The sequence below is a fragment of the Salvelinus fontinalis genome, chromosome 16 (assembly GCF_029448725.1).
Source record: "Salvelinus fontinalis isolate EN_2023a chromosome 16, ASM2944872v1, whole genome shotgun sequence".
Classification (NCBI taxonomy): domain Eukaryota; kingdom Metazoa; phylum Chordata; class Actinopteri; order Salmoniformes; family Salmonidae; genus Salvelinus; species Salvelinus fontinalis.
In genome coordinates, this window is record NC_074680.1 from 52751662 (window position 1) to 52779537 (window position 27876).

At 46.3% G+C, this 27876-nt stretch overlaps 1 protein-coding gene across 1 annotated transcript in view; it reads left to right on the forward strand.

Moving 5' to 3' along the window:
* Window positions 1-25647, forward strand: part of LOC129813405 (microtubule cross-linking factor 1-like) — a 123204-nt gene extending 97557 nt beyond the window's left edge. The window contains exons 13-17 of the mRNA XM_055865741.1: window positions 3797-4044; window positions 4434-4948; window positions 7241-7600; window positions 7688-8236; window positions 25312-25647. Coding sequence (XP_055721716.1) covers window positions 3797-4044; window positions 4434-4948; window positions 7241-7600; window positions 7688-8236; window positions 25312-25542 — 1903 coding nt within the window. The 3' untranslated portion in view covers window positions 25543-25647. The remainder of the gene's footprint in view (window positions 1-3796; window positions 4045-4433; window positions 4949-7240; window positions 7601-7687; window positions 8237-25311) is intronic.
* Window positions 25648-27876: the final 2229 nt, after the last annotated feature.

Consider the following 27876-nt stretch of genomic DNA (forward strand, 5'->3'; position numbering starts at 1 on the left):
GGATCAGATCCATTGTATTGGGTGGAAGGCAAAACACTGGATCCGTTTCGGGAAAGTCATATTCCTGGTAGGAACGATGATGAGTTGACTTTAATCGTATATTCAGTAGTTCCTCCCGACTGTATGTAATGAAACCTAAGATTACCTGGGGTACCGATGTAAGAAATAACACATAAAAAAACAAAATACTGCATATTTTCCAAGGAACGCGAAGCGAGGCGGCCATCTCTTTTCGGCGCCTAGACTACCATTCTACTGGTTACAACAGCTATGCTTCACCTAGACTACCATTGTACTGGTTACAACAGCTATGCTTCACCTAGACTACCATTCTACTGGTAACAACAGCTATGCTTCACCTAGACTACCATTGTACTGGTTACAACAGCTATGCTTCACCTAGACTACCATTCTACTGGTTACAACAGCTATGCTTCACCTAGACTACCATTCTACTGGTTACAACAGCTATGCTTCACCTAGACTACCATTCTACTGGTTACAACAGCTATGCTTCACCTAGACTACCATTCTACTGGTTACAACAGCTATGCTTCACCTAGACTACCATTCTACTGGTTACAACAGCTATGCTTCACCTAGACTACCATTCTACTAGTTACAACAGCTATGCTTCACCTAGACTACCATTCTACTGGTTACAACAGCTATGCTTCACCTAGACTACCATTCTACTGGTTACAACAGCTATGCTTCACCTAGACTACCATTCTACTGGTTACAACAGCTATGCTTCACCTAGACTACCATTGTACTGGTTACAACAGCTATGCTTCACCTAGACTACCATTCTACTGGTTACAACAGCTATGCTTCACCTAGAATACCATTGTACTGGTTACAACAGCTATGCTTCACCTAGACTACCATTCTACTGGTTACAACAGCTATGCTTCACCTAGACTACCATTCTACTGGTTACAACAGCTATGCTTCACCTAGACTACCATTCTACTGGTTACAACAGCTATGCTTCACCTAGACTACCATTCTACTGGTTACAACAGCTATGCTTCACCTAGACTACCATTCTACTGGTTACAACAGCTATACTTCACCTAAACTACCATTCTACTGGTTACAACAGCTATGCTTCACCTAGACTACCATTCTACTGATTACAACAGCTATGCTTAACCTAGACTACCATTCTACTGGTTACAACAGCTATGCTTCACCTAGACTACCATTGTACTGGTTACAACAGCTATGCTTCACCTAGACTACCATTCTACTGGTTACAACAGCTATGCTTCACCTAGACTACCATTCTACTGGTTACAACAGCTATGCTTCACCTAGACTACCATTCTACTGGTTACAACAGCTATGCTTCACCTAGACTACCATTCTACTGGTTACAACAGCTATGCTTCACCTAGACTACCATTCTACTGGTTACAACAGCTATGCTTCACCTAGACTACCATTCTACTGGTTACAACAGCTATGCTTCACCTAGACTACCATTCTACTGGTTACAACAGCTATGCTTCACCTAGACTACCATTCTACTGGTTACAACAGCTATGCTTCACCTAGACTACCATTCTACTGGTTACAACAGCTATGCTTCACCTAGACTACCATTCTACTGGTTACAACAGCTATGCTTCACCTAGACTACCATTCTACTGGTTACAACAGCTATGCTTCACCTAGACTACCATTCTACTGGTTACAACAGCTATGCTTCACCTAGACTACCATTCTACTGGTTACAACAGCTATGCTTCACCTAGACTACCATTCTACTGGTTACAACAGCTATGCTTCACCTAGACTACCATTCTACTGGTTACAACAGCTATGCTTCACCTAGACTACCATTGTACTGGTTACAACAGCTATGCTTCACCTAGACTACCATTCTACTGGTTACAACAGCTATGCTTCACCTAGACTACCATTCTACTAGTTACAACAGCTATGCTTCACTTAGACTACCATTCTACTAGTTACAACAGCTATGCTTCACCTAGACTACCATTCTACTAGTTACAACAGCTATGCTTCACCTAGACTACCATTCTACTAGTTACAACAGCTATGCTTCACCTAGACTACCATTCTACTGGTTACAACAGCTATGCTTCACCTAGACTACCATTGTACTGGTTACAACAGCTATGCTTCACCTAGACTACCATTCTACTGGTTACAACAGATATGCTTCACCTAGACTACCATTCTACTGGTTACAACAGCTATGCTTCACCTAGACTACCATTCTACTGGTTACAACAGCTATGCTTCACCTAGACTACCATTGTACTGGTTACAACAGCTATGCTTCACCTAGACTACCATTGTACTGGTTACAACAGCTATGCTTCACCTAGACTACCATTCTACTGGTTACAACAGCTATGCTTCACCTAGACTACCATTCTACTGGTTACAACAGCTATGCTTCACCTAGATTACCATTCTACTGGTTACAACAGCTATGCTTTACCTAGACTATCATTATACTGTCTCTTTGGGAGGGGATATGATCCAAGTCTCTTTGGGAGGGGATATGAACCAAGTCTCTTGGGAGGGGATATGAACCAAGTCTCTTTGGGAGGGGATATGAACCAAGTCTCTTTGGGAGGGGATATGAACCAAGTCTCTTTGGGAGGGGATATGAACCAAGTCTCTTTGGGAGGGGATATGAACCAAGTCTCTTTGGGAGGGGATATGGTCCAAGTCTCTTTGGGAGGGGATATGAACCAAGTCTCTTTGGGAGAGGATATAATCCAAGTCTCTTTGGGAGAGGATATGAACCAAGTCTCTTTGGGAGAGGATATGAACCAAGTCTCTTTGGGAGAGGATATGAACCAAGTCTCTTTGGGAGGGGATATGAACCAAGTCTCTTTGGGAGGGGATATAATCCAAGTCTCTTTGGGAGGGGATATAATCCAAGTCTCTTTGGGAGGGGATATAATCCAAGTCTCTTTGGGAGGGGATATAATCCAAGTCTCTTTGGGAGGGGATATGAACCAAGTCTCTTTGGGAGGGGATATGAACCAAGTCTCTTTGGGAGAGGATATGAACCAAGTCTCTTTGGGAGGGGATATGAACCAAGTCTCTTTGGGAAGGGATATGAACCAAGTCTCTTTGGGAGAGGATATGAACCAAGTCTCTTTGGGAGAGGATATGAACCAAGTCTCTTTGGGAGGGGATATGAACCAAGTCTCTTTGGGAGGGGATATGAACCAAGTCTCTTTGGGAGAGGATATGAACCAAGTCTCTTTGGGAGAGGATAGGAACCAAGTCTCTTTGGGAGAGGATATGATCCAAGTCTCTTTGGGAGAGGATATGAACCAAGTCTCTTTGGGAGAGGATATGAACCAAGTCTCTTTGGGAGGGGATATTAACCAAGTCTCTTTGGGAGAGGATATGAACCAAGTCATTGTAGCCTGACAATTAATTATTGAATCGTTTTAAAGTGTTCCCTCATGAAATGAAACACATTAACTTTATTTTTTTGGAGAGCAGATTAAATGTTTTTAGGTTATTTTAAGAGTTTCAGGAAATTAGGACAACAAAGAGGATGAAAAACACTGTTTATATGTCAAAGAGATCTACTTCTACTCTACCTTCTGGGGGACCTGTCAATGTATCAACCTACCTCTTTCTTCTAGTAAGAGCATTTTGATGCAGTACTAATGATCACGCTCTCCTCCTCTCTCCTCTCTCTCCTTCTCTGTCCTCTCTGATCCTATCCTTGTAACATTTTGTTTTGGTAATGTAATAGTTTAATGCTTTATTCTCGTCTCATCCTCCCCAGGGCTAAGTCCGTCTGTTCTATGAGTGACTTCCAGCGTCTGATGGACAGCTCTCCCTTCCTGCCTGACAAGAGTCGTCACGGTGACTGTGGCCGTGACGACGTGACCCCACCCCTATCTCCGGATGACCTGAAGTACATAGAGGAGTTCAACAGTAAAGGGTGGGGCTTTCCTGTCCCTGGCCCCTCCCCTACACCAGGCCACCACACCCCCACACCCATGGAAGCCTGGGCAGATCAGCCCACTTCAGGTACTGATGCTCCAAGTGTTTAATCATTGTTTGTTTTTAGAATTGCAATCATGTTAATGTGAAGACAAACATGGCAAATGTGTTTTCTCACTTTATATCAAAATTACATTTCAATCATGTTATGGTGAAGCCAAAAAGCACATTTCCACATTGTGTGTGGACAATAAAGCTTTTTAAACCTAAATTCAGAACCATACCCAATGTTTTACTGTCATCTTCCCACCTTATGGAGATTATTTATTTCCCTTCTAATTATAAGCATTTGAATAATTCTAAAATCCAATCATTATAATCATTTGAATCATTTGAATCATTCTAAATTCCAATCATTCTAAATTTCAATCATTCTAAATTCCAATCATTCTGAATTCTCTCTCTCTGAATTCCAGAACCATTCCAGCCAGCCTTGTGGTTCCTGACAACCAGTGCTACCCTCACTACTAACACCCTGTCCAGCCCTGAACCCCATCCCCTCTGCCAGCACTCCCCTCTCAGGGGCAACGGGGGTAACAGAGGAGGGGGGGCAAGTGTCCATGTCTCCCACAGCCCCACAAGACCCCCAGGAACCCCCGAACAGGACTACATGTACCCCAAAGGGACCAAGGGGCGAGGGGGTGGAGGTGAGGTGGGGGATCCCCCTGGGGTAGGGGGACCAGACGAGGTGTTTGGTAACGGTCGGTGGCCCTCCACCTGTCATAAGGAGTTATTAGAGGGTGGGGGTGGACTGGGAGGCGGACTTAGGGGCCCGTCTGGGGTGGGTCCCATCCCCACGGTGGGGTACGCCTCGTCTCTGGAGCTGCAGCTGTCACGGAACCTCAGTGATGACATGAAGGAGGTGGCCTTCTCTGTTAGGAACTACCGCTCAGGCCCTGGCACCTCGGACCTCCTGGAACAACACAGACAGGTCTGTTGACGTTGTTGTTGACGTTGTTGTTGACGTTGTTGTTGTTGACGTTGTTGTTGTTGACGTTGTTGTTGTTGACGTTGTTGTTGTTGACGTTGTTGTTGTTGACGTTGTTGTTGTTGACGTTGTTGTTGTTGTTCACGTTGTTGTTGACGTTGTTGTTGTTGACGTTGTTGTTGTTTATCTAGCTGTACATTTCCCTTAGTTCACCTTTCTATTGTGTTCTCTTTCTAACAGTGTCGTCAGAAAGTATTCATGAGCCTTGATTTATTCCACACTTTGTTGTGTTACAGCCGGAATTCAAAATGTATTAAATATATGTTTTTTCTCACCCATCTACACACAATACCCCGTAATGACTAAGAGAAAACATGTTTTTACAAATTCTTGCAGATTTATTGAAAATAAAAAACAGAAATATCTAATTTACATAAGTATTCACACCCTTTTGCTATGACACTTCAAATTGAGCTCAGGTGCATACAATGTCCTTTGATCATCCTTGAGATGTCACTACAACTTGATTGGCCAATTCAATTGTTTGGACATGATTTAGAAATAAAGATTTTCTTGTGTACATTCTAAACTAAAGGTCAAGGATATCTTGTGTACAGTGCCTTGCAAAAGTATTCATCCCCCTTTGCCGTTTTTCCTATTTTGTCGCATTACAACCTGTCCTTTAAATATATTTTTAATTGGATTTCATGCAATGGACATACGCAAAATAGTCCAAATTGGTGAAGTGAAATGAAAAAATAATAACTTGTTTAAAAAAATTCAACAACAAAAAAAAGAAACTGAAAAGTGGTGCGTGCATATATATTCACCCCCTTTGCTATGAAGCCCCTAAATAAGATCTGGTGCAACCAATTACCTTCAGAAGTTACATAATTAGTTAAATAAAGTCCACCTGCGTGCAATCTAAGTGTCACATGATCTGTCACATGATGTCAGTATATTTACACCTGTTCTGAAAGGCCCCAGAGTCTGCAACACCACTAAGAAAGGGGCACCACCAAGCAAGCAGCACCATGAAGACCAAGGAGCTCTCCAAACAGGTCAGGGACAAAGTTGTGGAGAAGTACAGATCAGGGTTGGGTTATAAAAAAATATCTGAGACTTGAACATCCCATGGAGCACCATTAAATCCATTATTAAAAAAATTGAAAGAATATGGCACCACAATAAAACTGCCAAGAGAGGGACGCCCACAAAACTCACAGACCAGGCAAGGAGAGCATTAATCAGAGAGGCAACAAAGAGACCAATGATAACCCTGAAGGTGCTGTAAAGCTCCACAGTGGAGATTGGAGTATCTGTCCATAGGACCACTTTAAGCAGTACACTCCACAGAGCTGGCTTTACGGAAGAGAGCCCAGAAAAAAGCCATTGCTTAAAGAAAAAAATAAGCAAACACATTTGGTGTTTGCCAAAAGGCATGTGGGAGACTCCCCAAACATATGGAAGAAGGTACTCTGGTCAGATAAGACTAAAATTGAGCTTTTTGGCCATCAAGGAAAACGCTATGTCTGGAGCAAACCCAGCACCTCATCACCCCGAGAACACCATCCCCACAGTGAAGCTGCATCCTGCTGTGGGGATGTTTTTCATCAGCAGGGACTGGGAAACTGGTCAGAATTGAAGGAATGATGGATGGCGCTAAATACAGGGAAATTTGAGGGAAACAAGTTTTGAGACTGGGACAGAGGTTCACCTTCCAGCCGGACAATGACCCTAAGCATACTGCTAAAGCAACACTCGAGTGGTTTAAGGGGAAACATTTAAATGTCTTGGAATGGCCTAGTCAAAGCCCAGACCTCAATCCAATTGAGAATCTGTGGTATGACTTAAACATTGCTGTACACCAGCAGAACCCATCCTACCTGAAGGAGCTGTAGCAGTTTTGCCTTGAAGAATGGGCAAAAATCCCAGTGGGTAGATGTGCCAAGCTTCTAGACATACCCCATGAGACTTGCAGCTGTAATTGCTGCAAAAGGTGGCTCTACAAAGTATTGACTATTGTTATGCACGCTCAAGTTCTGTTTGTTTTTTTTGTCTTATTTCTTGCTGGTTTCACATTAAAAAATATTTTCCATCTTAGAAGTGGTAGGCATGTTGAGTAAGTCAAATGATTAAAAACAAATACATTTTAATTCCAGGGTGTAAGGCAACAAAATAAGAAAAATGCCAAGGGGGGTGAATACTTTCACAAGCCACTGTACATACTTCCATGTAAATGTATATGTAGTTTATTCTTCTAATTTCTACAACTTCTTCTTCTCAACCTAATAGCTCCGAGACACGGCGTGTCAGACCAACGGTTTCACTACTCGGGGAACCCAAACCACCCAGACCATCAGTGTGGGCTTACAAACTGACATCCTCCGCACCCTCACCAGCTCCCCCCACCGCTGCCTCACCCCTATAGGAGGAGGCTCAACCCCCATCTCCTCCCCCTCCAGAAACATCCGCAAGATACAGTACTCTCCTGTGGTCCAGTCCAAGTTCGAGCGGACATGTTGTTCTCCTAAGTACGGTTCCCCTAAGCTCCAGAGGAAGCTGTCGACATCATCGAAGGCTGACCTCCCTGTAGGGGCCTCCTCCAGCTCCACGGCCGGCCCCAGGGCCCCGACTCCCACCACTCCCCAGAAGGTAATTATTGTTTATCTATGTATTTATCTATGTATTGTTGCAGTCAGCTGCCTGAGGCCACTCTAAGTGTTATATGTATAATAACAGGGAGCCTCTGAGTCGGCCTGGGCTCGCTCCACCACCACCAGGGATTCTCCGGTCCACACCACCATCAACGACGGCCTGTCCAGCCTCTTCAACATCATAGACCACACCCCCGTAGCCTACGAACCCCTGCAGTCCAAATTCACCAAGTCCCCAAGCCGCACCCGCACCGCTCCCCCTGACCTCTCACCTCCCGCGGGGCCAGGGGTACACAACCTACCACCCTCAGACCCCAAAGACCCCAGGTCCCTTGGTGCAGCCCAGGAGTTCCTGAGGAATGTCCGCGGGCGCTCTCCCAGCCCGGTGCAGCTGATACTAGAGACCCCGGGAGGGCCGGGGGGAACAGGGGGGGAGAGGACACCAGAGGTGGTCAGTATACGCCAGGACCTGTCTGCCCCGCCTGGATACACCCTGGCAGAGAACGCAGCCCGTCTGCTGAACAAGAAGCTGTTGGAGCAGAGCTTCAGGGAGGAGAAGAGACTGGGGTCTGCAGGCCAGAGCAGAGAGGGGAGGCATGGAGAAGGAGACAGGAACCAGGCGGGGTGTATGGAGGTAAATACTGTTTTGTTGTTTACTACGATCTATTTTAGCCCCCCCCTTTTAGTAGGCAAGGTAAACCCGTTTTCACAATTTCTGGAATTGATACGGGGCTCGTCAACAGAAAGGGAAACGCAGCAGTGTTCTGTCAATCATTCATATCGACATCACGTTGAAATCAATACAACAGGGACAAAACGTTATACAAACGCCACACGGAAACTTGAAATAACCTATACATGATTGATTAGATGACAACTTGTAGAACGTGGAATGTCGGATGTTGATTTTGGAAGGAAATCCATCACGGAAAAGGGAACAAATCACTTTTTCTGTTAGTTAACTTCAACAAATCACGACCCGCCATGAGGTACCAGCCAATGGTTGGCTGCTAGTTAGACTGGTAAATCCGTGTATTGGTGTTGGCCAGAGACTTTTATCGAAAGATCGCCCAGAATTCTCTGTGCCATGTTTAAGAAAGAAAATGACGGCTGCGTTCTAAGTCCTGCGACCCCCCCCCCCCCCCCAGCGGGTATAACGAAATCAACAGTACAAAACCAAAGATATCGATATACTTTAAGTGTGTCACCGTGTGGACTTTAAACTTGTATACTAACGTCACCAAGGTGTAATTCCTCCCAATGAGATGTGGTCAAAACGTCAGCTTGTGTAATGCACTAACACATAATGTCCACATCATGGAAAGTACTGTAATATACATTAATCAGATATTATAAATAATAATAATGTATGCCGTTTAGCAGACACTTTTATCCAAAGCGACTTACAGTCATGCGTACATACATACTACATATGGGTGGTCCCGGGAATCGAACCCACTACTGTGACGTTACAAGCACCATAATCTACCAACTGAGCTACAAATGACCACAGGAGAATTCGGTATCTTATAAATGATTAAATATGTTAATTGAGGATGATAGTAAATTAAGTAAACTCACACATAATCACGTATATTTCTCACTAGTTTAGCCATTTGGAGATTATATTTTTTTCTAATGCTCAATTTCCCGGGGAACTCTAGAAAGAGCTTCCATAATGATCCATTCATTCCACTTCTCTACAATTTGGCTCTTTCCAAATTACCGAAAAAAAAACACAAACTAGGAAAACAAAATTAACATTCTCATTTACATTTTGATAACTCCGTGCTGGTGTTTTCTTCTCAGATCAAAGAGCATTGACTGACACTATGGTAATGTAATGGTAATATTTTATTACTTTTAATTACTTTAATAACTTTTTTTTTCACATTCCACACAGTGTTCTACTGCATTTTCCCCAAGTGCAGTATTACTACAGTACTACTACAGTATTACTACAGTACTACTACAGTACTACTACTATTGCGCTTCATTGTTTTCTATACTAAGAGGGTGTTCCTGGCTCCTTCTTACTACTACCATCTCTGCTTCAGCCTCCACTCACCCCTCATTCAGTATCCCTCTGCTTCAGCCTCTACTCACCCCTCATTCAGTATCCCTCTGCTTCAGCCTCTACTCACCCCTCATTCAGTATCCCTCTGCTTCAGCCTCTACTCACCCCTCATTCAGTATCCCTCTGCTTCAGCCTCTACTCACCCCTCATTCAGTATCCCTCTGCTTCAGCCTCCACTCACCCCTCATTCAGTATCCCTCTGCTTCAGCCTCTACTCACCCCTCATTCAGTATCCCTCTGCTTCAGCCTCTACTCACCCCTCATTCAGTATCCCTCTGCTTCAGCCTCTACTCACCCCTCATTCAGTATCCCTCTGCTTCAGCCTCTACTCACCCCTCATTCAGTATCCCTCTGCTTCAGCCTCCACTCACCCCTCATTCAGTATCCCTCTGCTTCAGCCTCCACTCACCCCTCATTCAGTATCCCTCTGCTTCAGCCTCCACTCACCCCTCATTCAGTATCCCTCTGCTTCAGCCTCCACTCACCCCTCATTCAGTATCCCTCTGCTTCAGCCTCCACTCACCCCTCATTCAGTATCCCTCTGCTTCAGCCTCTACTCACCCCTCATTCAGTATCCCTCTGCTTCAGCCTCCACTCACCCCTCATTCAGTATCCCTCTGCTTCAGCCTCCACTCACCCCTCATTCAGTATCCCTCTGCTTCAGCCTCCACTCACCCCTCATTCAGTATCCCTCTGCTTCAGCCTCCACTCACCCCTCATTCAGTATCCCTCTGCTTCAGCCTCCACTCACCCCTCATTCAGTATCCCTCTGCTTCAGCCTCCACTCACCCCTCATTCAGTATCCCTCTGCTTCAGCCTCTACTCACCCCTCATTCAGTATCCCTCTGCTTCAGCCTCTACTCACCCCTCATTCAGTATCCCTCTGCTTCAGCCTCCACTCACCCCTCATTCAGTATCCCTCTGCTTCAGCCTCTACTCACCCCTCATTCAGTATCCCTCTGATTCAGCCTCCACTCACCCCTCATTCAGTATCCCTCTGCTTCAGCCTCTACTCACCCCTCATTCAGTATCCCTCTGCTTCAGCCTCCACTCACCCCTCATTCAGTATCCCTCTGCTTCAGCCTCCACTCACCCCTCATTCAGTATCCCTCTGCTTCAGCCTCCACTCACCCCTCATTCAGTATCCCTCTGCTTCAGCCTCCACTCACCCCTCATTCAGTATCCCTCTGCTTCAGCCTCTACTCACCCCTCATTCAGTATCCCTCTGCTTCAGCCTCCACTCACCCCTCATTCAGTATCCCTCTGCTTCAGCCTCCACTCACCCCTCATTCAGTATCCCTCTGCTTCAGCCTCCACTCACCCCTCATTCAGTATCCCTCTGCTTCAGCCTCCACTCACCCCTCATTCAGTATCCCTCTGCTTCAGCCTCCACTCACCCCTCATTCAGTATCCCTCTGCTTCAGCCTCCACTCACCCCTCATTCAGTATCCCTCTGCTTCAGCCTCCACTCACCCCTCATTCAGTATCCCTCTGCTTCAGCCTCCACTCACCCCTCATTCAGTATCCCTCTGCTTCAGCCTCCACTCACCCCTCATTCAGTATCCCTCTGCTTCAGCCTCCACTCACCCCTCATTCAGTATCCCTCTGCTTCAGCCTCCACTCACCCCTCATTCAGTATCCCTCTGCTTCAGCCTCCACTCACCCCTCATTCAGTATCCCTCTGCTTCAGCCTCCACTGACCCCTCATTCAGTATCCCTCTGTTAGTATTGTAGTTAGTCAGCAATCTGAGGGAGAAGGTCTAACCCGATCACTGGGGATTTTGCTGTCTGGCTCACATGGCGAGCAATATGTTGAAAAAAAACATTAAAAAAAAATTGAAAATTCTTTAAGTAATGGTAGTATTTGTAGGCTAGGAGATGGACCGTTAAAAAGTAGGTAGAAAAATGTATATAGCATTATGAAAAATACTATACATTAAAACAGGATGAAAACATTACAGCACTAAGTTGTAATCCAGTTCTGTAGCGGTATTGTTAGAGAGGGTTAAAGAGAAAGATTTTTGTTGGGGCGCCAGTTAGGTATTAATCCTACGGATAGGAAAAGAGTTGGAGAGAGAGACTACCAGACACACACATCAGCAGAACAGACTGTTGGCCAGATAACCAGTGGAGACTAGAGTGTAGCCTGTTGGTCAGATAGCCAGTAGGGACTAGAGTGTAGCCTGTTGGCCAGATAGCCAGTAGGGACTAGAGTGTAGCCTGTTGGCAAGATAGCCAGTAGGGACTAGAGTGTAGCCTGTTGGCCAGATAGCCAGTAGGGACTAGAGTGTAGCCTGTTGGCCAGATAGCCAGTGGAGACTAGAGTGTAGCCTGTTGGCCAGATAACCAGTAGAGACTAGAGTGTAGCCTGTTGGCCAGATAACCAGTGGAGACTAGAGTGTAGCCTGTTGGCCAGATAGCCAGTAGAGACTAGAGTGTAGCCTGTTGGCCAGATAGCCAGTGGAGACTAGAGTGTAGCCTGTTGGCCAGATAACCAGTAGAGACTAGAGTGTAGCCTGTTGGCCAGATAACCAGTAGAGACTAGAGTGTAGCCTGTTGGCCAGATAACCAGTAGAGACTAGAGTGTAGCCTGTTGGCAAGATAGCCAGTAGGGACTAGAGTGTAGCCTGTTGGCCAGATAGCCAGTGGAGACTAGAGTGTAGCCTGTTGGCCAGATAGCCAGTGGAGACTAGAGTGTAGCCTGTTGGCCAGATAGCCAGTGGAGACTAGAGTGTAGCCTGTTGGCCAGATAGCCAGTGGAGACTAGAGTGTAGCCTGTTGGCAAGATAACCAGTAGAGACTAGAGTGTAGCCTGTTGGCCAGATAGCCAGTAGAGACTAGAGTGGATCCAGTTGGTCAGATAGGCCAACAGGCTACATGTGAACACCAGTCACAGCACAGGGGTAACCCAACCAATAATACCTCCTACTAGAATAATGACGAGCAACTCTGGGGACACGTCATAGAAACAACTGACCAGAAAGAACCCAGTCATCCACCTTAGAGGACCTGCAATAAGCTGTATTCGCTCCCAACTGACCAGAAAGAACCCAGTCATCCACCTTAGAGGACCTGCAATAAGCTGTATTCGCTCCCAACTGACCAGAAAGAACCCAGTCATCCACCTTAGAGGACCTGCAATAAGCTGTATTCGCTCCCAACTGACCAGAAAGAACCCAGTCATCCACCTTAGAGGACCTGCAATAAGCTGTATTCCCTCCCAACTGACCAGAAAGAACCCAGTCATCCACCTTAGAGGACCTGCAATAAGCTGTATTCGCTCCCAACTGACCAGAAAGAACCCAGTCATCCACCTTAGAGGACCTGCAATAAGCTGTATTCCAATTGAAGGGTGCGTGTGGTATGAAGACGGGTGTGTAAACAAAAACAACCTGTAACGTCTGCTTCCAACTCATAATCTCAAACACCTAGATCCCCTGAACGCAGCTAACTCTCCAGATCCCAATCACCTGAATTCTGATCACCTGTTCACACACCTACCTGTATGTCATTATCACACACTATTTAGTTAAGTTCTTTGCACCCCATCATTGTGAGGTATTGTTTGTTTTGTGACACACTTCTATTCGGAGCTCTGTTTTTTTTCCGTAATTTAATCCTACCGTGTATGATAGTTTTTGCCTGCCTCACTAACGACGCATTTTACCTATTCCCTGTCTGTACTTTAGCCTATCGGATTTCCTGTTATCAACCTATTGCCTGTTCTCCTGGACTATGTTACTAGCCTTTTCCCTGCCTGTACTGCTGCCTTTTTGGACCCCGTGTGTATGACCTTCTGCCTGCCCCTGCGGTCCTTTACAAATAAACACTTGCTGCACTTGAAACCTGCTCTCTGTCTCCCATCGTGTTCATTTTTACTTTTATTTAACTAGGCAAGTCAGTTAAGAACAAATTCTTATTTTCAATGACGGCCTAGGAACAGTGGGTTAACTGCTTTGTTCAGGGGAATAACAACCTATTTTTACCTTGTCAGCTCAGGGATTCGATCTTGCAACCTTTTGGTTACTAGTCCAACGCTCTAACCACTAGGGTACCTGCCACCCATAAACAGAATACCAGATAGCCAGAACAGAATACCTCACCAAAAACGACAGATGGATTCAGCGGAGCTGCAGCTACGTCTAACCCCGACAGGAGGAACGAATCAATGAACTCTGCAACCTCCTTCGCCAGTCCATTCCTGCTTCACCGATATCAGGTGCCACAGCATCCCCTCGTTCATCTCCCCCCATATCCATGCCTAATAAATACCACGGCTCCCCTGGGAAATGTCAAGGATTTCTCATGCAATGTAACCTGTACATAGACCATCACCCCGCTGACTTCACCTCTGACAAAGACAGGGTGGACTTCGTCATCTCCCTACTCACAGGCAAAGCTCTGGATTGGGTCACAGCCCTGTGGGCCGCTCAAAGTTCTGATCTGTCCTCTGAATCACGTGTCCACGCCCTCCTTCAAGGAGGTGTTCGACCATTCAGCTTCAGGTCGTCACACCGGGGACCTGTTAAGTGAGCTGCGACATGGACGTCGCTCCAACACTGAGTATGCCCTTGAGTTCTGCACCACGGCTGCTGGCAGTGGATGGAGTGAACCAGCTCTCCTTACAGTCTACCGGAGAGGTCTAAATTGGGAGTTACAGACCGAACTGGCCTGCAGAGGAGATTTAACGGACCTAAACCAATACATCTGGATCCAAATCCATTGGCAACCTACTAGTGAATATTACCAAAAGGCAGTTTGGTATCCTGGCTCTTCTTTCTGCTAATAGGATCACTCAGTTTGTGGAGAGACTAGTGGACTCGGGGGCCGCAGGTAATTTAATTGACGAACAATTGGCACAACAGTTAAGAGTCAAACTAATCCCTGTTAATCCTCACCCTTAGGATTAATGCGCTGGACGGACAATCTCTCGGAACTGGTCTTGTGACTTGCATGACCGAAAGTATCACCCTTCAGATTGGCCTCCTTCACTATGATGTCATTCAGTTAATGTTGTTGTCTTCGCCTAAAGAACCCCTCATCCTCGGTCATCCCCTGGCTAAGCCTTCATGACCCTGCCACCTCCTGGCGGCAAGGGGAACTGCTGTCATTGTCTCCCGTCTGTTTTAAGAACTGCTTCAGTCTACCCTGTTGAGCCACCTCTATAGAAGGATTGGGGTCTGCCATTCCAACCTACATCCCGCCTGTATATGCCCAGTTCCTGAGTGTCTTCAGCAAGAAAATGGCGTCCATTCTGCCCACTCATCGCCCGGAGGACTGCGTGATCAACCTCCTTCCTGGGGTATCACCCCCTAATGGTCGGATCTACCCCTTGTCCATCCCAGAGAATGAGGCTATGGACACCTATACAGAAGAGGCCCTCGACATGGGATTCATCTGTCCATCCACGTCTCCGGCTTTATCCCAGTTCATTTTTTGTGAAAAAAGGGATGGTAGTCTCCGTCCCTGCATAGATTACCGACCCCTCAATGACCTTACTATCAAGAATCGCATTCCTCTTCCTCTGATTCCGGCCGCACTAGAACAGGTTGGACAGGCTACCATCTACTCTAAACTGAACCTACGTAGTGAATACAACCTGGTCCGTATCCGAAGTGGGAGACAAAGTTCATCACTGCTAGGGGCCACTACGAATACCTGGTTATGCCCTACGGTCTTACCAATGCTCCTGCAGTCTTCCAGTCCTTCATGAATTAAGTTTTCCAGGACCAACCAGTTCCTCATCGTGTACATTGACGATATCTTGATCTACTCTCACTCCATTGCAGAACACGTACAGAATGTGCAACAGGTCCTCAAACGACTACAGGACCACCATCTTTATGTCAAGGCTGAGAAGAGCGCCTATCACGTTACTACGGTAGCCTTCCTAGGTTTTGTGTTGACACCAGGAGGGGTCAACATAGACGAAAGCAAAGTCACAGCCATGCTTAACTGGCCCAAACCTACCACCGTACAGGAACTACAGCGTTTCCTAGGCTTTTCCAACTACTACCGCCGGTTCACCCAAAACTGCAGCAGCACAACCGCTTCTCTCTCAGCTCTCACCAGTCAAAAAACCCATACCCTCCAAAGGACTGACACCGCCCTTACTGCATTTGAGACCTTGAAACGCCTCTTCACCTCTGCACCCATCCTTAGGCAGCCAGTTCCTACCCTTCCTTTGGTTCTGGAGGTTGATGCATCTGAGGTCGGCGTAGGAGCGGTTCTCTCTCAGCGGGTAGGGACACCTCCAAAATTATTCCCATGGGGCTTATTTTCCAAGAAACTGTCACCCGCTGAGAGGAACTATGATGTCGGGAACCGAGAGCTGCTCGCCATTAAGCTGGCTATCGAAGAGTGGCGCCACTGGTTAAAGGGAGCTCATCACCCATTCCTTGTCCTTACCGACCACCGCAATTTGGAGTACTTAAGAAGTGGTAAGAGGCTCAACACCAGACAGGCTTCCTGGGCACTCTTCTTCACCCGATTCAACTTCACTGTCACCTATCTGCCTGGCAAGAAAAAATGTGGAGGCTGATTCCTTATCCCGTCTATTTGGCTGCCCTTCCTCTAACCCAGCTCCCGAGCCCTTCCTCTAACCCAGCTCCAGAGCCCATCCTGCCTCCATCTTGTGTCGTGGGACCCATACAGTGGGAAATCCAATCAGCCGTCCAAGAGACCCGACACCCCTGCAGGCAATACCTACGTTCCGGCGTCCGTCAGACCCCAACAAATGCAGTGGTGCCATACCTCGCTGAGTTCTGGCCATCCCAGAATCACCCGGACCACGGAGCTACTGACACGCAAGGTCTGGTGGTCATCCCTAACAGCGTCCGAGATTATGTTCTTTCCTGTCCAGCTCCACGTCCCCGTGGGAGGCCCCCTTTCCTGTCACGTCTGTGCTTGGGCAAAGAGCCCTCGCCAACTACCTACCGGTAAGCTCGAGCCTTTACCTACACCACACAGACCATGGTCCCACATCGCCATGGATTTCCTCACGGATCTGCCAGACTCTTTTGGCTTCACTACTATTTTAGTTGTAGTGGACCGGTTCTCCAAGATGTGCTGACTCATCCCCCTTCCGCATCGACCTAATGCCATGGAAATGGCTGAGTGCATGTTTCCAACAGGTGTTTCGTCTGTATGGGATTCCCGGAAGACATCGTTTCGGATCGGGGACCCCTGTTCATCTCCAGGGTGTGGCGAGCCTTCTGCGACCGACTGGGGGTTTCCATCAGCCTATCTTCCAGATACCATCCCCAAACCAACGGGCAGACGAAACTTCTGCCTGTGTTCCCATGGGAGACAGAGCCCAGAACTGTGCCTGCCATGGATGAGTGGTTTGGACAGAGTGAGCAGGTTTGGGAGACCGCACATCGACACCTACATCAAGCTTCCCTCTCTCAGAAACATCACCGACCTACTCCACTCTTCCACCCTGGGCAACGTGTGTGGCTCTCTACCTGGGACATCCGGCTTCGTGACCCCTGCAAAAAAGTTCAGTCCCCTGTTCATTGGTCCATTCAAAATAACACACCGCATCAATCCTGTCACCTACCGTCTCCAGTTGCCCCGCCATTACCGGATCTCCTCATCCTTCCATGTGTCCCTTCTCAAGCCTGTGAGTTACAGCCCTGTCCATCCTCCAGTGGCGCACCGCGGCCATCTTGACCGCCCAGCTCCACGTCCCCGTGGGAGGCCCCCTGCTCAGCTTTCTAGGCCGTTAAGAGCTGCCCGTGGAGGGGGGGGGGGGGGTACTGTAACGTCTGGTTCCAACTCACAATCTGCAATAAACTCCCGTTCCACACAATCCAATCCGCCAACAGATGTCCAGCGGAGAAAAAGACACGGAGAACAGCGGAGAACAGCGGAGACCAACGGAGATGAGAGGTCCAACAATAGGACTAGGGTAGCAGAGGACTAGGGTAGCAGAGGACTAGGGTAGCAGAGGACTAGGGTAGCAGAGGACTAGGGTAGCAGAGGACTAGGGTAGTGTGGTTGTTAGACTGGGTAGTAATGGGACTAGGGTAGTGTGGTTGTTAGACTGGGTAGTGTGGTTGTTAGACTGGGTTGTAATGGACTAGGGTAGTAGGGTTATTAGACTGGGTAGTAATGGACTAGGGTAGTGTGGTTGTTAGACTGGGTAATGGACTAGGGTAGTGTGGTTGTTAGACTGGGTAGTGTGGTTGTTAGACTGGGTTGTAATGGACTAGGGTAGTGTGGTTGTTTGACTGGGTTGTAATGGACTAGGGTAGTAGGGTTGTTAGACTGGGTAGTAATGGACTAGGGTAGTGTGGTTGTTAGACTGGGTAGTAATGGGACTAGGGTAGTAGGGTTGTTAGACTGGGTAGTAGAGGACTAGGGTAGCAGAGGACTAGGGTAGCAGAGGACTAGGGTAGCAGAGGACTAGGGTAGTGGGCTGTATACTGGTTACAGTATGTTGGTTGTAGTGTGCTCTTGAGAAGATTACATAGCTTTTAGTGTATTACCTCAACCGTGTCCTCTCTTAACGTTGAACATGGGTTGTGAAGCACGCAAGATGAAAGTATAGGAGCACTATGGGAAATATTAATAACGGATAAATCCTCTGAATTGGTGATGAGGTCCCTTTTTGTTATTTTCCCATGTTTGAAGGGGTTACAGTAGTGATTTACTGCAGCCTGTATGTAGGATACAGACTTATTGCAGCGTGTCTATTGGCGGCTGTGAGATTACTGACCTTTTCTGTTGATCCCCCCCCCAGCTTTATCCTGAGTCCCTGTGTCTCTCTTCTCCTTTCTTTAATCTCTTTCTCTCTCCTCTCTCTGTTGGATACGTATATCTAACTTTGTCTCTCTCCTCTCTCTCCTCTCTTCTCTCTTTCTCTTCTGTCTCTCATTCTTCATACAGTATATCTAACTTTGTCTCTCTCCTCTCTCTCCTCTCTTCTCTCTTTCTCTTCAGTCTCTCATTCTTCATACAGTATATCTAATGAGTCCCCCTCTTCCCTCCCCTCTCTCCTTCTCATCTCTGGGTTTTCTTTCTCTTTCTCTCTCTCTTCCTCCCTCCATCTACAGATGTAGGATCTTAATTTGAGCCAGTTTGCTATAGCAGGATAATAATCCTGCAGCAACAGGACATGTGAATTATTACGTGGAGTATAATTGATGTACATTTTTGTAGGGGTTGATACAGTTTATGTTCGGGCAAATCAAGTCTGAAAATGTCAAGTGGGAAATTACAAACTTTTGAAGCCTTTTTAGGCCTTGAATACACTACAAGTTTGCGGTGCAGGAAAATTGTCATCAACAAAAGAGTGATCAAATAAAGATCCTCCATCTGTATCTCCTCCATTCTGTCTATACCCTCTGCTGGTTGTAGAACCACCCTGTCTTACTAACCGCTCGCTGGAGGGGCTCTAACCCTGCTTGTCCCTGCGTGACGTAAGTTCCGGTTTACTTCCTGTTTCTACAACCTCTAACCTCACCGCCAGGGTCACAGGGTCACCATGGACCCCTCCTCACCTCACCTCACCCCCCCCCCCCCCCCAGCCCCCATCAGCCAATCACAGCATGCCTCACAGGTCAACAATGTCGGTGGTGTTGTAGCTGGGTGATTATTATTATCGTAATAAAAATTAAGCCTACAAAACAAAAAATTAAGGAGAGCCGCACACTCTAGGAGCTCAAAATGCAAAAATATTTATGTCCAACGTTTCGACAGACAAGCTGTCTTCATCAGGGTATAATGACAAACTGCCATTGAGAAAATCCTAAACAAATCGAGACATGTTCACTTTCAAGGTCAGTTTCGCAAAAAACAGCATTCTTGCGTTCTAACTACCCGTTATTGAAAGTGCTCTGAACAAATTAAAGGAATCGTTCACAAACAGTGGCCCATTCTAAAATCTGACGACAGTCTCGGTAATGTGTTTTCAGACCCTGCCTTGGTCGTGTTTTCGTGGGGCAGAAATCTCAGAGATCAATTGGTAAACTCTGATTTACCACCCCAAGATATTCCTGAACAACCTCTATTTGCGCCTCCACTGGATGGAAACTACAAGTGTAATGGCTGCGCTCAATGCAATGGCACTTTATACATGTAGATCCTTCAAACACCCACAAACAGGGAAACAGATCCCAATCAAAGGTGTTATTACGTGCTCCACTAAGGCAGTTATTTATCTTATAACTTGTCCTTGTGGTAAAAATCATGTGGGTAAAACAAAGCGTGAATTAAAAGTACTTATCTCGGAGCATCGTAGCTCCATTAGGTGCAAAAACTCGACTTACCCATTTGCCGCTCACTTTTTGGAATCAAACCACTCGATTTCGTCCCTACGTTATATCAGCATCGAACATGTCACCCTCCCTAGAAGAGGGGGTGACCTCGACAATTTATTGTTAAAACGAGAGGCTGCCTGGATCTTTAACTTAAAGACCCGTACTCCCTTCGGTCTCAACTTTGATCTGAAGCCATTCTTGTGATTATTGTGATTTTGCCATTGTAAATGTTTTGTAGGCTCATGTAGCCAAATTGTATCTATGATCGTACACTATCCATTTATGTTTTTTTGTATGCTATTTTAATATATGAGAATTAACCAATGATATCAGGCCACACCCAGCCATGATTACAGACACCTATGTGTGTCTTTTGACACTATATAAATGAGTCATCTCGCAGTGTTTATCATTATACCCTGATGAAGACGGCTCGTCTGTCGAAACGTTGGACATAAATATTTTTGTATCTGAGAGCGTGTGGCTCTCCTTTTATATTTTGAAGTGTTCCACTACGCTAGCCAGCACCTCGACTAAACAGATGTGAGTTTTCTATCATCTCTAGATTATCATCATCATAACATCTGTCTGTGTAGATGCCTGCATGGTATTTAATGTGGTATTTAATATCTCTATGTATTCATTCATATTTATTTTTAAGAAGATCACAAATCAACTGTCGACTGACCCAAAGAGTTCTCGGTTTTCTGTCCATACGTCTGGCCTTAAACATTTTAGAGGCCAGAAGAACCACTTGTGTGAAATAAAGTTAGCCCCAGTTTTCAGTTATGTTAATAGTGGACTGCTAGTTACCATATCTGAACTAAAATAAACTAATTTAAAAACAACTTTTTAAAGAAATGTTTTTTTTTTTTTAATCTAAAGGGGGGAGTTTAGGTGGTCGACTAAAACGAAAACAGAGAAAGATGACTCACAACAGTTGTTGTTCTGACTGGTCCTGTATGACCCAAGGTGTCTATCTAACACCGTTGTATTTCTGATAGGTCTTCTGACTGGTCCCGTATGACCCAAGGTGTCTATCTAACACCGTTGTATTTCTGATAGGTCTTCTGACTGGTCCCGTATGACCCAAGGTGTCTATCTAACACCGTTGTATTTCTGATAGGTCTTCTGACTGGTCCCGTATGACCCAAGGTGTCTATCTAACACCGTTGTATTTCTGATAGGTCTTCTGACTGGTCCCGTATGACCCAAGGTGTCTATCTAACACCGTTGTATTTCTGATAGGTCTTCTGACTGGTCCCGTATGACCCAAGGTGTCTATCTAACACCGTTGTATTTCTGATAGGTCTTCTGACTGGTCCCGTATGACCCAAGGTGTCTATCTAACACCGTTGTATTTCTGATAGGTCTTCTGACTGGTCCCGTATGACCCAAGGTGTCTATCTAACACCGTTGTATTTCTGATAGGTCTTCTGACTGGTCCCGTATGACCCAAGGTGTCTATCTAACACCGTTGTATTTCTGATAGGTCTTCTGACTGGTCCCGTATGACCCAAGGTGTCTATCTAACACCGTTGTATTTCTGATAGGTCTTCTGACTGGTCCCGTATGACCCAAGGTGTCTATCTAACACCGTTGTATTTCTGATAGGTCTTCTGACTGGTCCCGTATGACCCAAGGTGTCTATCTAACGCCGTTGTATTTCTGATAGGTCTTCTGACTGGTCCCGTATGACCCAAGGTGTCTATCTAACACCGTTGTATTTCTGATAGGTCTTCTGACTGGTCCCGTATGACCCAAGGTGTCTATCTAACACCGTTGTATTTCTGATAGGTCTTCTGACTGGTCCCGTATGACCCAAGGTGTCTATCTAACGCCGTTGTATTTCTGATAGGTCTTCTGACTGGTCCCGTATGTATCAGGAATCAAGGTAAGACCCAGATGCAGACTGTTCGAAGTAACAATGTTTATTGTAGCAACCGGGCAGGCAAAGACAGGTCAAGGCAGGCAGGGGTCGAGAAATCCAGGGTAAGGCAAAGGTACAGGAAGGCAGGCGTACTCAGGGTCAGGCAAAGTTCAAAACCAGGAGGACGAGGAAAGAGGCTGGGAAACGATAGGAGCTGACAAGAAAAACGCTGGTGGGCTTGAACGAACAAGACGAACTGGCAACAAACAAACAGAGAACACAGGTATAAATACCCAGGGGATAATTGTGAACAGGGGCGACACCTGGAGGGGGAGGTGGAGACAAGCACAAGGACAGTATGACCCAAGGTGTCTTATCTAACACCGTGACACCGTTGTATTTCTGATAGGTCTTCCGACTGCTCTGTCTGTGTGCTGCTGCTGTTCACAAAACATACTGTTACCACAGTATGCTTTCTCTTTCTCCTCGTTCACAATTATCTCACCATCTCTTTCTCTTTCTCTCTTTTTCTCTTTCTCTTTCTCTCTTTTTCTCTTTCTCTCTCCGTCTCTCTCTCCGTCTCTCTCTCTCCGTCTCTCTCTCTCCGTCTCTCTCTCTCTCTCTCTCTCTCTCTCTCTCTCTCTCTCTCTCTCAAAATAACAACCTTTCTAAGCTTCGTTAACGAGGACAAATGAACCTGCGTGTGACGTCGTCTGCTCGCGTCTCAAATTTAATAGAATGTTCCAGTGGGTCATTACTGCTAAACCGTGACCCTGTGACCCTGGGCCGTGAGGTTAGAGGTTGTAAAACAGGAAGTTACTGCTAAACCGTGACCCTGTGACCCCGGGCCGTGAGGTTAGAGGTTGTAAAACAGGAAGTTACTGCTAAACCGTGACCCTGTGACCCCGGGCCGTGAGGTTAGAGGTTGTAAAACAGGAAGTTACTGCTAAACCGTGACCCTGTGACCCCGGGCCGTGAGGTTAGAGGTTGTAAAACAGGAAGTTACTGCTAAACCGTGACCCTGTGACCCCGGGCCGTGAGGTTAGAGGTTGTAAAACATTTTTTTATAAAAAAAAAAAAATTAACAGGAAGTTACTGCTAAAACGTGGCTGCATGCTGAGTGGATGTGATGAAACCGAAAGCAACATTGTAGTGGTCGACCTCTAATACGCTTCCATGGTATCATTTAATGTTATGTACTGTCATTACCTGGGTAGGACTTACCTGTTGATTGATTGACTGGTTCATTGATGTATTGATTTGGTTAACGCTTCTAAAAGTAGGCTAGAAAATAGGCCTTCGTAACATCAGATTCAAATAAATATAAAAAAAATTATCTGTGGAGGCAGAAACACTTCCTCCATCTTGGTGTTCTGGTGCCACCCCCTCACGTGTGTATTTATAGCAGAGCTAGATGTGGTTTAGATTTCCCTCATCATTCATATGATACGTAGAACCGAGGGAATTGGGAACACATTTTAAACCACAGCAGTGGAGTGGCTGTGTGATCATCATCATTCATGCTGACTAACTTGCTCCTCCACCTGTTTCATCACGCTGTTGCTCCTCCACCTGTTTCATCACGCTGTTGCTCCTCCACCTGTTTCATCACGCTGTTGCTCCTCCACCTGTTTCATCACGCTGTTGCTCCTCCACCTGTTTCATCACTCTGTTGCTCCTCCACCTGTTTCATCACTCTGTTGCTCCTCCACCTGTTTCATCACGCTGTTGCTCCTCCACCTGTTTCATCACGCTGTAGTTCCTCCACCTGTTTCATCACGCTGTTGCTCCTCCACCTGTTTCATCACTCTGTTGCTCCTCCACCTGTTTCATCACTCTGTTGCTCCTCCACCTGTTTCATCACACTGTAGTTCCTCCACCTGTTTCCTCACACTGTCGTTCCTCCACCTGTTTCATCACACTGTAGTTCCTCCACACTGTAGTTCCCCCACCTGTTTCATCACTCGGTTGCTCCTCCACCTGTTTCATCACTCTGTTGCTCCTCCACCTGTTTCATCACTCTGTTGCTCCTCCACCTGTTTCATCACTCTGTTGCTCCTCCACCTGTTTCATCACTCTGTAGGTCCTCCATCTGTTTCATCACACTGTAGTTCCTCCACCTGTTTCATCACTCTGTAGTTCCTCCACCTGTTTCATCACACTGTAGGTCCTCCATCTGTTTCATCACACTGTAGTTCCTCCACCTGTTTCCTCACACTGTCGTTCCTCCACCTGTTTCATCACACTGTAGTTCCTCCACACTGTAGTTCCCCCACCTGTTTCATCACTCTGTTGCTCCTCCACCTGTTTCATCACTCTGTTGCTCCTTCACCTGTTTCATCACGCTGTTGCTCCTCCACCTGTTTCATCACACTGTAGTTCCTCCACCTGTTTCATCACTCTGTAGTTCCTCCACCTGTTTCCTCACACTGTTGCTCCTCCACCTGTTTCATCACTCTGTAGTTCCTCCACACTGTAGTTCCTCCACCTGTTTCCTCACACTGTTACTCCTCCACCTGTTTCATCACACTGTAGTTCCTCCACCTGTTTCATCACGCTGTAGTTCCTCCACCTGTTTCATCACACTGTAGTTCCTCCATCTGTTTCATCACGCTGTAGTTCCTCCACCTGTTTCCTCACACTGTAGTTCCTCCACCTGTTTCATCACACTGTAGTTCCTCCACACTGTAGTTCCTCCACCTGTTTCATCACTCTGTTGCTCCTCCACCTGTTTCATCACGCTGTAGTTCCTCCACCTGTTTCATCACACTGTAGTTCCTCCACCTGTTTCATCACACTGTAGTTCCTCCACCTGTTTCATCACACTGTAGTTCCTCCACCTGTTTCATCACGCTGTAGTTCCTCCACCTGTTTCATCACGCTGTAGTTCCTCCACCTGTTTCATCACGCTGTAGTTCCTCCACCTGTTTCATCACGCTGTAGTTCCTCCACCTGTTTCATCACACTGTAGTTCCTCCACCTGTTTCATCACACTGTAGTTCCTCCACCTGTTTCATCACGCTGTAGTTCCTCCACCTGTTTCATCACGCTGTAGTTCCCCCACCTGTTTCATCACGCTGTAGTTCCTCCACCTGTTTCATCACACTGTAGTTCCTCCACCTGTTTCATCACACTGTAGTTCCTCCACCTGTTTCATCACGCTGTAGTTCCTCCACCTGTTTCATCACACTGTAGTTCCTCCACCTGTTTCATCACGCTGTAGTTCCTCCACCTGTTTCATCACACTGTAGTTCCTCCACCTGTTTCATCACGCTGTAGTTCCTCCACATGGTCTTTCCTCCTGCTAGGTCTATACTGTGGTCATTATTTGCTTTCCTGTTTTAATCACACTTACTTTTGTTAATACTTATTTTCCTCTGTCTTGGGTCATGTCTTTTTCTAATTCTTAAAATAATCATCATGAAAACCTATGAATATAGGAAGCTATCTTGTCTCTCTCTCTCTCTCTCTCTCATCTACTTCCTCCTCTCCTGAAGGATCTCCCTCGCTCCCCGGTGGCTCCACCCCTGGAGTCGTGTTTCCTGCGTCCGGCAAGGCCAGCCAACCGCCGCCCTCCATCCCGCTGGGCAGTCCCCTCCTCCCACCGAGGCTGGCGAGACGTCACAGAGCGGAGGTTCACCTTCCCCATGGTGACTGGGACCAGTAAGACTGGGACAGGGACCACCTCTAGTCTGGACCTGGACGAGACTGGACCAGCAGAATCATGACAGGAACCATCACCGTACCCTTGTCCTCCTCCCTTTACTCGCTCCACTCTGTCTCTCCTGTGAAACCCTGCCAGTACCTCAGACCCATCTTTCCTAGTCCTCCTCTACTCCCTCTCCTCCCTCCTCTCTCCTGCTTCTCTCCTCTTCTCCTCCCTCCTCTCTCCTGCTTCTCTCCTCTTCTCCTCCCTCCTCTCTCCTGCTTCTCTCCTCTTCTCCTCTCTCCTGCTTCTCTCCTCTTCTCCTCTCTCCTGCTTCTCTCCTCTTCTCCTCCCTCCTCTCTCCTGATGGAACTGTCCACACTCTATCCTCCTCCACTCTTCCTTACTCCTCCTCTTCTCCACTCCTCCCTACTCCTCTTCTCCACTCCTCCCTACTCCTCTTCTCCACTCCTCCCTACTCCTCTTCTCCACTCCTCCCTACTCCTCTTCTCCACTCCTCCCTACTCCTCTTCTCCACTCATCCCTACTCCTCCTCTCTCCTGCTCCTCCCTCCCCTCCTATTCTCTTGTCCACATGACCATACAGGGTACCTCAGACCCCCCCTCCCACTCTCGTAGGGATTCGTAGGGGGGGTTTGTAACAGGGTTGAGCCCCTGTAGCACCAGCTAACCAACCAGGAACTCAAAAAGAACTGGAACTTAAAACTTTGAACTCCGGAATGAAAATAACCTGGATAGTACTGTAACAACAAAAACAATGACATCATCCAAACATTACCGTCTGATGTGCCTCTACTTGATTTACTCATAGTTCCACATGTGTGTATATACTGTATGCAATACATACATACATACATATATACATATATATATATATATATATATATATATACAGTACCAATCAAACGTTTGGACACACCTACTCATTCCAGGGTTTTTCTTTATTTTTTACTATTTTCTACATTGTAGAATAATACTGAAGACATCAACACTATGAAATAACACATATGGAATCATGTAGTAACCAAAAAAGTGTTAAACAAATAAAAAATATATTTTATATTTGAGATTCTTCAAAGTAGCCACCCTTTGCCTTGATGACAGCTTTGCACACTCTTGGTATTCTCTCAACCAGCTTCACCTGGAATACTTTTCCAAACGTCTTGAACGAGTTCCTACATATGCTGATGCTTTTCCTTCACTCTGTGGTCCAACTCATCCCAAACCATCTCAATTGGGTTGAGATCGGGTGATTGTGGAAGCCAGGTCATCTGATGCAGTACTCCATCACTCTCCTTCTTGGTCAAATAGCCCTTACACAGCCTGGGGGTGTGTATTGGGTCATTGTCTTGTTTAAAAACATTTGATAATCCAACTAAGCGCAAACTAGATGGGATGGAGTATCGCTGCACAATGCTGTGGTAGCCATGAAGCACCCCCACACCATCACACCTCCTCCATGCATCACGGTGGGAACCACACATGTGGAGATCATCCGTTCACCTACTCTGCGTCTCACAAAGACACGGTGGTTGGAACCAAAAATCTCACATTTGGACTCATCAGACCAAAGAACAGATTTCCACTGGTCTAATGTCCATTGCTCTTGTTTCTTGGCCCAAGCAAGTGCGAAAGCACTTGAAGAAACTTTCAAAGTTCTTGAAATGTTCCGTATTGATGATTGACTGTTTCTCTTTGCTTAATTGAGCTGTTCTTGCCATAATATGAGATTCTTCAAAGTAGCCACCCTTTGCCTTGATGACAGCTTTGCACACTCTTGGCATTCTCTCAACCAGCTTCATGAGGTAGTAACCTGGAATGCATTTCAATTAACAGGTTTGCCTTGTTAAAAGTTAATTTGTGGAATTTCTTTCCTACTTAATGCATTTGAGCCAATCAGTTGTGTTGTTAGAAGGTAGGGGTGGTATACAGAAGATAGCCCTATTTGGTAAAAGACCAAGTCAATATCATGGCAAGAACAGCTCAAATAAACAAAGAGAAAGGGCAGTCCATCATTACTTTACGACTTGAAGGTCAGTCAGTGCAGAACATTTCAAGAACTTTGAAAGTTTCTTCAAGTGCAGCCGCACTTGTTGTGGCTGCTTTGCGTCATGTATTGTTGTCTCTACCTTCTTGCCCTTTGTGCTGTTGTCAGTGCCCAATAATGTTTGTACCATGTTTTGTACTGCTACCATGTTGTGCTGCTACCATGTTGTGTTGCTACCATGCTCTGTTGTCATGTGTTGCTGCCTTGCTATGTTGTTGTCTTAGGTCTCTCTTTATGTAGTGTTGTGTTGTCTCTCTTGTCGTGATGTGTGTTTTGTCCTATATTTATATTGTATTTATTTATTTATTTTTAATCCCAGGCCCCCGTCCACGCAGGAGGCCTTTTTGCC